The following is a 13,527-nucleotide window of genomic DNA, read 5'->3' as shown; positions in this document are numbered from 1 at the left end:
TGGATGCACCTTTAGATACCTAGAGGGCATTTTAATATTCATATTTTATTATCAATACTTAAATAACTTAGGTTGGTTAATTAATCTTTTGGGATGTCTTTGGCTTTTATTTTAAAATTATACCAATTACCGTTGTTTTATTCAGTGTTTAAATGCAAAGAATCACTTATTTGTTTTAAATCCTAGAACAACTTAACCAATCTCAGAATTTTCTATTCATTTAACTGTTTTTCGATTAAATTAACCGAAGATCTGTCCAATCGTAGTATAATTATTTTACCAATTCCAATCATTTGGTAATCAAATAGAGCAAAAGAATATGTCCAAGCAATGAGTGCTAGAGCGCGCTAGAGACGACAGATAGGCCTAGAAGCTACTTCAATATAGTATAAATTATTCAACTCTGCGGATATGCCTTCCACTGATATCGATGTCGTTCTATTAGTTTAAAATTAACTTTTAAAATATATATAGGAAATGTTTTCGAACTTTTTGTTTATATTATTAATTATATCAATACTAAAATTTTGCTCTAAGCCTCAGTTCGTTGTCTCAACGTCTCTAATAAATAAAACAAATAAAATTATTTCGTTAGAAAGTACAAACGGTTTCGCGCAATAATTCGCAATCTAATCAGTGAAACACTCATTCCCAAATTAAAATTATTTAAATTATCTAAGGTTATTATATATACTTAACAATAGTTCGCAAATTTATTAAGTACACTTGGTCACACAATTCGTTCTTATCAATTCGATGCTCATCAATTAACTTCAATATTTAAGAGTAAATTTTTATCAATGAAACACCGAAGCATAAACGCTTTTAAGAGAACTGCGTCGTGAAAACAATACGCAAAGCATATGCTAGAACTGAACAACTGTTGCTCAACAATTGATTTATTCCCGTTCCGCTCTGCATGGGTGAATAATTGCAAACAAAACAGACCAATTTTAGCGCGTTGAAAAAGAAAAATTCTATAAAAATGTTGTTGGTTTGCGTTCTGCGCTCAGTTAGTAGGCAAAGAGCCAGTTGCATTGGTGTTTTGTCGCAAGCGATGCTCGGTAGTTCTAACTTCGAAGAACGTGTTTTCGTTCCAATCGGTAGAAAATTTTGTTCAGCTGAGATAAATGAAAAACAAACGAGACAGATAAATTATGATTCGCAAAATGTGGAAGCTGAATACGCGGTGAGTTTTTAAACAAACAAATTTTGTTAACTGATTTTATTATTAATAATAATAATTGATCTACAATTAGGAAGCTATTAAGGCACTCAATACTCTACAATCGAACGCAGAGGCAATACGCACTTCAATTACCGCATACAACACACAAAAACCATTGGATGATATGTACATATATTTAAACAGAAGTGGTTTACATATCGAGGAAGTAGACAAATTATCTGTCATACATGTATCCGGCACCAAAGGAAAGGTAAACAAAATTATGAAATAGTTCATGGGGTTTTTTAACTAAAAAATACGTTCATATGTATGTAAGAAGAAAGATTAACTTGTGTGTAATTTTATTTAGTTTAAATATAAAACAATTAATTAGTATTTTATTAACTCTTTTCTTTAATTATTATGTACACAGAAGTTTTCTTATTACTCTTATTTATTCGAATCAAATCGTAGACAGCATGTAGATTCACGTGCGCTTTTATTTCTCTCTTTAAAATAATTTTATTCAACAAGCTCTGCGCAAAGTGTGGTGTATATCTCTTCACCAAATTGATTTATCTTAAAAACGCAGATAATTTAGTTTTCAAACTTCTACTTTTTTATATCAAAAATAATTAAATAATTTGTGTTATATTGTATCATGTCGTTGCAAAATAAAGTAAATTTTAGTAATATTTTAGAATTTTTTGTTAATAAAAAACATTATGTGTTATGTAGGCTAATATGGTCTTTAGGTTGAGATAAAAATAAAGTCGAACTTTTTTCTATCTTTTTATTTAATGTTTATTTATAAACTCAACTTAACGTTGGCGTTGATTAACATTAACTAAAGTTTCGTTGGTTCATGGCTTCACTAAAAAATAAAATTTTTTTTCATCTTAATTAATAAATAACATAGTAACAATAAGAATGTTTAAGAAAACGAAATAAACAATCGAAAAAACAAATTATTCGAAATAAAATTTAACTAAATAACATAATGAACTAATGGAAAATAGAAAATAGTTAATAAATTTAACTAAATTTATAGTTTTATTAAAATTTAAAATTTACAGACAACAATATTTTTTTATTAATTTTAATAATAATTTTGATTTTTAACGGACTAATTGCTCAATACTTAAATAATACACTTTTTAGAAAATTTTTTAAATTTAAAAAATAAAATTATTATTAAAAAATATTTGAGCATTAAAACAATAATATTATTGATATAAAAATTTGTATAAAACTATATGTATTTCATAAAACATTACAATTTAAAAACAAAAATTTTTGTTTTTATTAATTTAAATCATTTCTAAAGCATTTTTTATGCTTTTCACTACTTTTTATGCAATAACTAAATATATTTGAAAACTGAAAACTTAATATCTACACCTAATAATACAGGGTTATCCATTTTGTGGTGTCGGAAGTAAATTTAAATAATATAAACTAGTTATTAAAATTTCAACGAAATTGTTAAAGAAACCATTTTTGTAGTAAGATTTTATACTTATAGATTTTTATACATGCTCAGTGGTTGTTAAACGCTTCATTTTATAAGATGGCAAACATAAAACTGAGCATGTAATGTCTTGAATGAGAGTTAGCTTTGATATACGTCACTGAAACAGTGCCGTCAAATAAGTCCACTAATTGGATTACCTTATTTAAATTGTATTACACTTCTAAAACGTAATATAGGTCCATATTATAATTCAGAAAATGTCTTTTAAACTCAATATTCTAAATTTTAAACAAAATTTGTTCCAGTATTTATTACAGATTACTTCTGTTCTGTGAAGTAAACAAAAATATTTCGTAGAAAAGTATTTAAAATTAGTAACAGAACATAGTTTAATATTTTGATGTAATTTTTTTACGATTTTATATAACGATTTGTTATAGTGGCTTCCAAGTGTAGATACCACTTATCTTCACTTAAATTTTCTTAAGTCAGTTAACTATTGAACCAGTACTTCAACATTATTGCATTCCAATAAAAATTCTGTAAAGAAGTTGACATAAAAAAGAAAAAATGAAATCTATTAATCATTTTCTGTGTGTGTTCTCGGGTCCACAGATGAAGTGACTCAATTGTAACGAAAGTAGATTTATTAGATTTCCTCAACTTCATCTGGAAAACTTAGTGGTTTAAAAATGAAAACAATGGTGGGTATAACTCACCTCCTTTTGGAAAGTTTAAGAGTATTACAGTGGGCAACAGTTACCTCCGTGTATAAATGTTCTTTAATCCTTATTTATACTAGTGTTGCTTAAAAATTTTTTCATAATATCATAATAGGTCTAAAAGACATACGAGACTAAACTAAACTAATTATAACTGGTGTTTACCATCTTCCATCGCTAATATTAATTATAAGACAAAGTATGCTTCTCTAACTAAAATGCTAATCAAATTTAGCAAGAAATATAGTTTTATCTATTATTTAAAACTTTTTACCTTATTTCACCACATATTAAATTAAATTACATTTAATATAATATAATTATAATTTCACGCCATGAATTTCTACTTTTTGCATTAAAAAGTTTGCATGCAACAAACAAAGACCGTTGTAGAAATACAAAATGATTTAATATTTACCGGTCGAATAATATTAAGTGTAACACTACTACAACTTTTATTGAATAGTTTACTATTATAACATGTGTATATATATAGGATAAAAGTGATTACATAGATATATTATTATAGTAAGTTTCCACTGGCTTCGTTAGACCAATTAATTTACTTGAGTTTGCTTGAATTACTTGAATCTCAAGTAAGTTAACTGGTCTAACGATGCTAGTGTAAACATACTATTAGACCAGAACATCGCGCAATTACTTGTGATGATGTGGAAGTTGAGGTGAAGACAACAGTTTTCGTCACATTGTTGCATTATCGTTTTGGAAGCTTAATATGATTCCACAATGATTGTCATGGTCACCCCTTATAAAATCCAAAAATTAGTATTAATTGCATTGTAAAGTTTTAACATGCTTCTTATTTTATTAGCAAAGAAAGTTTTTATACGTTTTAGTTATAATGAGGTATAATAATGGGCCTTAGTGTGTACAAGTAAAACCTTCTAGCAATTAACCTATACCAAAACATTTTTAACTGAACTATTCAATCTAATCACGATAACATCTTAACCCAAACATAAAAATTTGCGTAAAGCGTAATATAATTAAAAAACACTCATTTTTTATATTTATATAGTTATCTAGTGGATTCATTCGAAAGTATTATTTTGCATAGTTTTTTTCGGAATGATACGTCTACATTTTTAGATAACATAAACAGTAATTAAATACTTTTAATTTAATTCTAAATACTCGTAGTTATGTTTACATACATAGAAAGTCGACAAACGCACAAATACGTTTTGTGAAAAACGCAAGATAACCTTTTATTCATAAACTGGTTTTTTCTTGTAAGATATTTTTTTGCAAATCATACGTTATAAAAATGTAGATAATATACTCATAAATTTATTGACTCAAATTTCATTAATAATGAATTTATTCATTCAAGTAAACATGTATTCCTCTGTACACTTAGGGTTCCACTTGTGCACTCACCGAGTCAATTTTGCGTGCTCATGGAGTGCGGACTGGCTTCTTTAGCTCACCACATTTGGTGTCGGTTACAGAGCGTATACGTATCAATGGGGCGCCAATATCGAAGGAGAAATTCACACGAGCATTTTGGCGAGTTTTTAAACGCTTGCAATCCGCCTCCGATAACGTCTATGATATGCCCGCCTATTTTAAATTCCTTACGATATTGTGTTTTCACATTTTTATTGAAGAAAAGGTTGATGTTTCGATACTAGAAGTGGGTATCGGTGGTGAACTGGACTGCACCAACATAATAAGGTAAGATAGCCTTTATTTAATGGGTTTGGTTTAATATTACTACATACTTTTTTGCAGAAATTCCAAAATTATTGGAATTACATCACTTGGTTTAGAGCATACAAATCTTTTAGGTAATTCTTTGGAAGAAATCGCTTGGCAAAAAGCTGGCATTATCAAAAAAAATTCCAATGTTTTTACAACCGTTACACAACCGGAATGTTTGGAAGTCATTAAAAAGCGGGTCGCTGAAAACAATGTAAGTTTAATATTTTAAAGTTTAATTTTGTATATTCTCAGGCATAGTGAGAGTTTATTTATACTTCATTAGTTCCCACTTATTTATTTATTTTCATTTTATGCAATTATATTTATAGTCATATATTGTGAAATTGCTAGTTAGTTTCAGTAGACTAGGTACAATTTCAATAATACAAAACATTTCTTGAAGATTGTCATGTTTCTTTCCTAGTCTTTATAATATATATGTGCAATGCCCTTACTCATCAAACACTTAAATATAAAAATGCTAACTATGAACTAAAACTGTTTCTTCTTTAATAGGCTAAATTATACATCGTACCTGATTTTGATAAATACTTTCAAGATCCAAACACACAGAAACTGCTTTCAAATCTGAACAATTTTATCAAATTAAATGGTTCCTTAGCGATACAATTAGCTTGTGATTGGCTGCGTAATCATAAGAATGGATTTCATAGAAATTACGGAATTAATTCTACGTCGCAGCTTTCCAGTGCTATAATAGAAGGTCTATTATATTGTAATTGGCCCGGTAGATGCCAAAAAGTACAGTACTTAAATTTTAAGTAAGTTTAAAGTAGTTTAAATGCTAATTTAAAGTTAATCGATATTTCATATTATATTTTCCAGTGTACATCTTGATGGAGCTCATACAATTGAGAGTATGCGAGTATGCCAGGAGTGGTTTAAAGACACGACAGCGGAAAGGTTATTATTAAACCATATATCTTAAAATTGTCAAGTATTCTAATGTAATTTAAATATTTTCTTTAGTACAAATCCTAAAATACTTATCTTCAATACGACTGGTGATCGTGATTCGAAAAATCTGATGAATATCTTAAGAGAACATAACAAGTTCGCTTTTGTTTGCTTTGTGCCCAATATTGCCACTAGTAGCCCAAATATCAATGATGTACAATCGAAATTGTATGGATCTGAAGAACAACTTAAACGCATCCAGGTACATGCAGATGTTTGGAAGAGTCTTTGTGCAGAAGCGAATGAACCAGACAACTCCAAAGTATTTCCAACAATTTTAGATAGTTTCGCGTACATACAGAAACTGTATAATAGAACGGAATTAGATGTGCTCGTAACAGGATCCCTACATTTAATTGGAGCTACCATATTAGCGTTAAATGACTACAAAGGGTCCACAGCGAAAACCTAATGTGTATATAAAAGGCTGAGTGTCAAATGTGTATATTATGTATAATAGTTAAACCTTTATAGTATTTGAAAATAAAAACAATACATAAAGAAATACGATAGTACTATAATTCATAATTCCTTTTTAGCTTCCTTTCAGCATATGCTGAAATCATAGACTTAAATCAACGATTTAAGTCAAACTGTGCAACGTTTAAGAAGAATAAATGTCTTCGACTGCTTAATTGCACAAAATCGGTGTTAAAAAGCAATAACATAGACCGACGTCAAACTGCTACAGTCTGCGCTATATGCTAAACTACAATTATGAAATGAAATACTTTTTTAATTGCGGAAACATTACCGAAAGTTTTTAAGCCACAGGGGGTTGTTAAACGTTTGACCAATCAGACACGCGCATTGTAAACTTTTTGTGGGTGGTTAATGGATGTGATTGCAATAGAGAGTCATGAGCTGAAAGTTCACGAAAGTGCAAAAGGGATGCCGCATAGGAAGTAATGACTTTTAAAATGCCGCAAAACAAAATGGCTAACGTTGAGGGTGGTTGTTCGCAGGAAGAGCATTTCATTCATGAGGTGTTTGCAATGAGAGTAAGAGAATGTTTCCCTCGTTAGGCCACATTTTATAACGGTTAAGGATGTGTTAAATATTTGTTAACTTAGCTGACATGTCAGCGTGTGAGAGGAGAGAGAGTAATGAAATACATAAACGCATATTCGAGTATGTAATTGCTTTTTAACTGACATAAATTTCGTTTAATTTGTTTGAAGACATTTCATCAGTTTTTATGAAATGTTAATGTTTTGACAGACAGTTAAAGGGATAAATCCTTGCGTTCAGTTGTTCATTTGACTTCGCCTTAAACGGTAACAGTTAAGCGCTCTGAAATTGAAATATTAAAAGGATTATGATTATTTTAAAAAAATGTATATAAATAGTGTATTAAAAAATATTGCGTTGCTTGCAGAACCGGCGGTAAATTAAAACATTAATAAGAAAAAATAATTTTTACTAAAACAATAATAATAAATTAAAATTAATTGAAATAAATTAAACAATACAAAGCGTAAAAAAAATATACTTATACGTGTTATATTTGTTAATTGTTTTTATATAAAAGAGAGATAAAAACAAAATGCACCAACAAAATTCTAAGTCATTTATGATACGAAATTTACTTGGGGATTTAATCAAAACACAGCCGGACTCCGGTAAGGACTTCAATTGTGTTATATAACAATAAATAAGTTTATTAAATAAAAGAATTTTTATTTTTTATATATAATTTCGCTAATTTTCCTAATATTATATTTATAGATTTCTTCAAATTTTTTATAAATATTAAAAAAAAGAAAATACTTTTTATTGGAACGAAAAATTTATTAGTTTTGAACAACGAACTTAAAAATTAATAACTCTCCCTAATTCAATAATAAATTATTATGCATTGCATGTAAAGCATAATTATATAAAGATTTTAAAAAGTGAAAAAATTAAGTCTTAAATTATTTCATAATATTAAATTTCTACTTTTCAAATCATTAAATTTAATGAAAAATGACAATTCTGCAATTAAAAATATTGACAACTTAATCTAAATTATGGTATAATAAAACAATGCTACAGTGGATCGCTTAGATCACCACGATAACCTAGTCTGAAAGAGATTTCCTTTCAAATTAAATCTCAACACAAATATTGGATGGAATCTTTAATAATCTCTCATATAAATTTATTGATGATGTAATTATGAAATACGAAGTGCAATAAAATTTGTGAAAACTCACTGAAGTTATATATCATCATTAGGATATATATGTCTAATGTATGTCTGATAGAGCGAATTTCAGTAAGCAACGACGATAATTACGTAAAAATGAAATAAATTGTGAAACCGTTATCAACTAATATTTTATTATGTAATTTGTTATTGTTCAATAACATGTCCTAATGAAATTAACTATATACCTATATCAGTGTTACTCAACTCATGTACGGCAGATTAAAAAAAATATTTGAAGTATTTTACTTAAATCGGATTCCATATCTTCCCAATAATATCGTTAAAGGCAAAGATTAAGTATTTTTTGGTCCGTTGGGGGTCAATAGACCATCGATTGTGAAACCCTAGACTTTAATGTATGAAATTTTCTATTTGTATTGTAAGTCTGCGACCTTTCAATGTATTCAATGATTTGTATTGAAGGAATAAAGTTTTAAACACATATTTTTAACAAAAATCGGAATTGATTCTGATTGAATCAGAATTGATTTTTCTGTCCTAGTGATAAGTATTTTTATAATATTATATATTTTTTAATATATATATTATTCATTTAGATATGAGGTACATTACTGATATCATTACTGAATCGATTAGTGAAAATTGAACTGTCCCAGCGATGCAATCTAAGGGGGCTGAGCTTAACTTAAATATGACCATATTTAATCATACGAGTAATTAGATCTTCATCCATAAACTTTGTATTGCTTTTTATACGAAAAAACATTTTTCATTAAATTTCTAATCTGAAGATTTTTGTTAGTTAATTCCCATTTTCATTTGTAAAAAGTTTTAAGATTTGGATATTTCATTTGTTTTTGCTATCTACAACGAGTATAAAAGATACTTTAATATCTTATGTTTTATTATTGTATTCAGTTGGCAGTTGTATACATAAAGGTGTCTTATAACTTATATTGTTATACATAATGTCAATATTTACGTAAGAGTATTGCCTTTACCTTAAAATTTCCAAGTGTTTTTATTTTTCCTTGCAATGTAGATAGTCTCTATCACAGGTTTAATAAAGCTCGGGTTTGTTTCATTTTTCGGTATAGGTTATAATGTTTGGGATATAAGCAAGTAAGATAAAAGCGTGTTTTTTCTCCTTGTAATAAACAAAGATATCGTTATGTTTTGTCTCAATTCTGGTGGCTTATATATATTCTTCAACCAAGCTTAACTAAGTTTCTTGAGACTACTCCTTATTTCTTCACTCAACACACTTACCGGTTTAACAGTTTTTACCATTTTTTATAGCATGACACTGAGTGTTTGAAGGTGTATATATATATTTTAAATGTGGTGGTGAAATGGAAACAGTTTATTTGTATAAAAAAATTAATTAATAGGTAAATATCGTTATCGATTCAGAGTTATAGTTTTATTATTTGCCTTTTCTGATTTAGAACAAAAATCAGTGAAATGTGAATTTTCCAAATCATTTCTGATTTAAATTTTTTTTAGCTTAAATTCTCAATATTTTATTGATTGCAATTTAAACATTACAATATTAGCTAATTATACTATATATATCCCACTACTTTTATGTTAAAAAAAGTGTATATTAATTAAATACTTTTTTTATACATATCGGTTTATTTTTATAACAGAAAATAGAAAAAGCACATGAGAAATAAACACATAGGTTATCATTTTTCGAGAAAGATAAAACTAGGGCGTTAATGAGAAATTTAGTTTTATTAATTCTTCACTAATTTATATGGTATTTTACAAATTTTTCATTATCAGTATTTTTCACATTAGTTGCTGTCATACAAAAAATATTTTATTAATTAATTAAGAAAATTAACGTGAAGTGTAATAAATAATGTAAAACATTTCAATACATTTATTTGGGATACCATAAAAATAAAATAATGTAATGTAACTAAAATATAACAAAAAAAAATTTGCCTAGTTGTAGTAGATTAGAAACATGTCGCGGGTCGCACACATATTAGTCGCGGGCCGCAATTGGCCCATGGGCCGGGATTTAGACAGCTCTGCTCTATCTCAAAAACTGAGAAACTAGTTTGAACTGAAATAGATGGACAGAAGGACAGACAAAAATTCAAATTAGTAAACCTTTACTAATTTAAACTAATACACTTTCATATTTACATAGTATATGTTATACATACTTTCATATTACTTCATTCAAGATTTTCTTGAAATTATAACAACGGATATTTTTGTCTTTAAGGAAATTTATTTTTCCTCGTTAAAGCCATGTTATGCGGTCAGTCATATGACAAATGGTTACATTAATTTAACACTTTTTCTGATCACAACCGTGTAGACATGTTACTTAGACAGTCAAATCTCGATTGTCAAATTTACAGTTTTACTACTATTTTTGTGCTTTTTGGTTGTGTCTAAATTTAAAAATCAATATTTTTTTTATGGATTTGCTTATTTTTATATTAATTTACTCTTAAAAAGTACGAATTCCGACATTTAGTCTGCGTTATACTTTTTAGAGTATAGCAAGATTTGTGGATACACTATTACTTATACGCTGACACATACAAATTTTTGTTTGCAAAGGTTGAAATTGATACTCATTTACTTTCGAATACAGAAATATCGATAAAATCTAGCAAATATAGACTAATTACTAATAATTAGTAAGCAACATTGTTTTGACTTAAGTGACGAAGTAGATGAAATTCCGCGAGTTTTTTTTTTCCTTTACTCACAATGTCAATTTATTTATTTAAACTGAAAACAACAACATCTTCACACTTGACGTGACCATAACTGTGTGCATAACATAGTCTTTACTCAAAATCATAAATATCTTTACTAACTTAACTAACAAATTTTAACCTAAACAATTTTTTTAACTTCTCTTCCAAGACTTAAGCGAATATTTTCTTATTATACTCTCAATATAATATTTTTTTTTTAAATACTTATAGATTCCTTTATTGTATCTTTGTAATATTATTGTAATATTACAATTTTTTATTTTAATTATTTTTAACTATTAACTATACATTGTACATATATATAAAAATGAATCGAAAAATATGTTGGTAAGCGCATAACTCAACAACGCCTGGACCAAGAACATAACCAGAATAGATGAGTTTGTGTGTTGTAATAAGTTGTTGATTATTGTAAGTATGTTTATTAAATCCCCATGACTTCCTTTGCAGATCGTTATCTCCACCATCCAAGCGAGCTACCCACTTTTTACATATTTGTCAACTTTAGGTTTCCACTGTCTCTTTGGATTATTTTCCAATCAGGTTTGAACCCTAAGTTCGTCTTCTAATTTTAAACCCTCTGGCAGACATCTCAGTCGGGGTTTTTTAGTGGATCCCAAAAGGGTGGCCAAAGTTCTTGGAAGAGAAGATAGTTTGGTCACCCAAATTGAATCCCACACACCAGGGTGACTGTTCCGTTCAGGAGATTTTTTTGCCCTGACTATAAAATAGGTAGGAACAAAAAACTGCCACATTCTAAATCTTTTTGACCGAACGAAGTCTGTCGGGTCCGCTAGTATAAAATAAAATAAATAAACCTTATATCACGGCCCTATCCATCAAGTCAAAGGATTAAATTTCATTGTAGTGAATGTTAGGTGGTTTATTAGGAAAGCAGTTAAACTTTCTCAATATTCCTATATTATGTTGAGAGTATATTCTAATGAACTAAATATATGTTATATAGACAATAATAGAGAATTATATGTTAATTGTATATATCACGTAAAAAGTTAATTGCTAAACTAATAACTCTGTTTTAGATTGAAAGAACCTAAAAATAAGGCTACTCTGCAAATTTCTTTATATGAATTAATGGGATAGACATCAATTAGCCCTGCAATAAACAAAGTTGATTTTTAATAGCTCAACTTTTAACACAAAAGGAAAATATTTTATTTGATATGAAGAAAAACACAATGGAAAACAAAAAGGAGCGCTGAAGGCAATAATTTAATTTGTGGATCTGAAAAGTTAACGTGTTCATGAGCAATTTGTCACGTACAAGTACTTTAGTGCACAAACAACATGAATAAAATATTGTATATATGGTAGTTCTGCACATACGAGCGAACACCCATCGACAAGGACTACAGAAGGACTCAGAATTTGCGCACATTTCACATGAATTCGTTCAAATTTTTACTTGGTGTGAAGAATTGTATTCTAGCTTCAATGTGTTTGTGTCAGTGTGTGTATGTGTATGTCTGTTAAACAGCAATTAAAACGCAAGCAATCATATATGCACACACGCTGCAAGCAAAATCCTCTCCACACTTTAATACGAAATAGTGTACAAACCTCATTATCCTCTTCGAGTAGCTTAGTATGTTAATTACTTCAGCATTAAGTCAAGTTTAGCTATTTAATATGAAAACTTATTATTTCAGTAATTAAATACTATTTACGAGTTAAATGTGAGTTATTGTTGAGTTTTAGATCCAACAATGATAACTGCTTCACCATTAAACGCAGTGATAAATGATTTAAGTAGATCTCATTAAACGATTTCTGTGTTTTTAAATTAATTTATTTCAAATAATAACAAGCATTGGAATAAATATTTTAATTTTATTTTTATTTTATACACATCGCAAATGCTGTTTCCTCAATGAATACTTTTACCTATCATATTAATTACTTACTTACTTACTTACTTAGTTGGCAATTACAGACGCGAGTCGCCCTTGGCCGCGACGACTAGGCTCCGCCAGTCATCCCGATAAGTAGCTCGCTGTCGCCAGTTGATAGTACCGAGCGCCCCCAAATCATTGGTCACCTGGTCCTTTCACTGAAGATGCAGACGTCCTCTATCGTGTTTTCCACCTACGGGTACTGAATCAAAGAGCTTTCTAGCCGGAGCACTATATTCCATTTATATTGACAATATACAAATTATTAGCTTAAAATTTTTACTAATAAGCTTATTAGTTTAATAAAATTATTTAATAAATTCATTCATCAAATTAAAATTCGTCGCCTGGAACGCACTTATTTTTTATTATAAAAATCTTTCCAACTAGGATTTATATTGGGCTTGCTCTATGCTTTTCAACTTAACCTAAAATAGAAAACATTGTCATGGACCTATGCTCACACGAGACTCTTTCCAACACGTTTTGGATTTTAGTCACTTTTTACGACAGGCATACCTTACTATTAGACTATTCTCACATCCCCGAACCCATAGAGGATCCTTAATCAATTATATTTATACAACTTTGCATAAACTGCACATAATCGAGTGCATTATATTTCAACAAATTCTGGTA

At 28.7% G+C, this 13,527-nt stretch overlaps 1 protein-coding gene across 1 annotated transcript; it reads left to right on the top strand.

Moving 5' to 3' along the window:
- The first annotated feature begins 689 nt into the window (after nucleotides 1-689).
- On the top strand, nucleotides 690-6,544 carry LOC119670001 (folylpolyglutamate synthase, mitochondrial-like). The gene is made up of 7 exons (XM_038080077.1): nucleotides 690-1,189; nucleotides 1,260-1,439; nucleotides 4,746-5,062; nucleotides 5,120-5,300; nucleotides 5,606-5,871; nucleotides 5,936-6,013; nucleotides 6,080-6,544. Exons 1-7 carry the CDS (start codon nucleotides 986-988, stop codon nucleotides 6,477-6,479), a joined length of 1,626 nt encoding a protein of 541 aa, XP_037936005.1. The 5' UTR covers nucleotides 690-985; the 3' UTR covers nucleotides 6,480-6,544.
- Nucleotides 6,545-13,527: the final 6,983 nt, after the last annotated feature.

This window comes from Teleopsis dalmanni, chromosome 1, assembly GCF_002237135.1.
Source record: "Teleopsis dalmanni isolate 2A chromosome 1, ASM223713v2, whole genome shotgun sequence".
Lineage (NCBI taxonomy): Eukaryota > Metazoa > Arthropoda > Insecta > Diptera > Diopsidae > Teleopsis > Teleopsis dalmanni.
The sequence above is the reverse complement of the archived record's forward strand: the minus strand, read 5'-3'. Positions and strand labels throughout refer to the sequence as shown.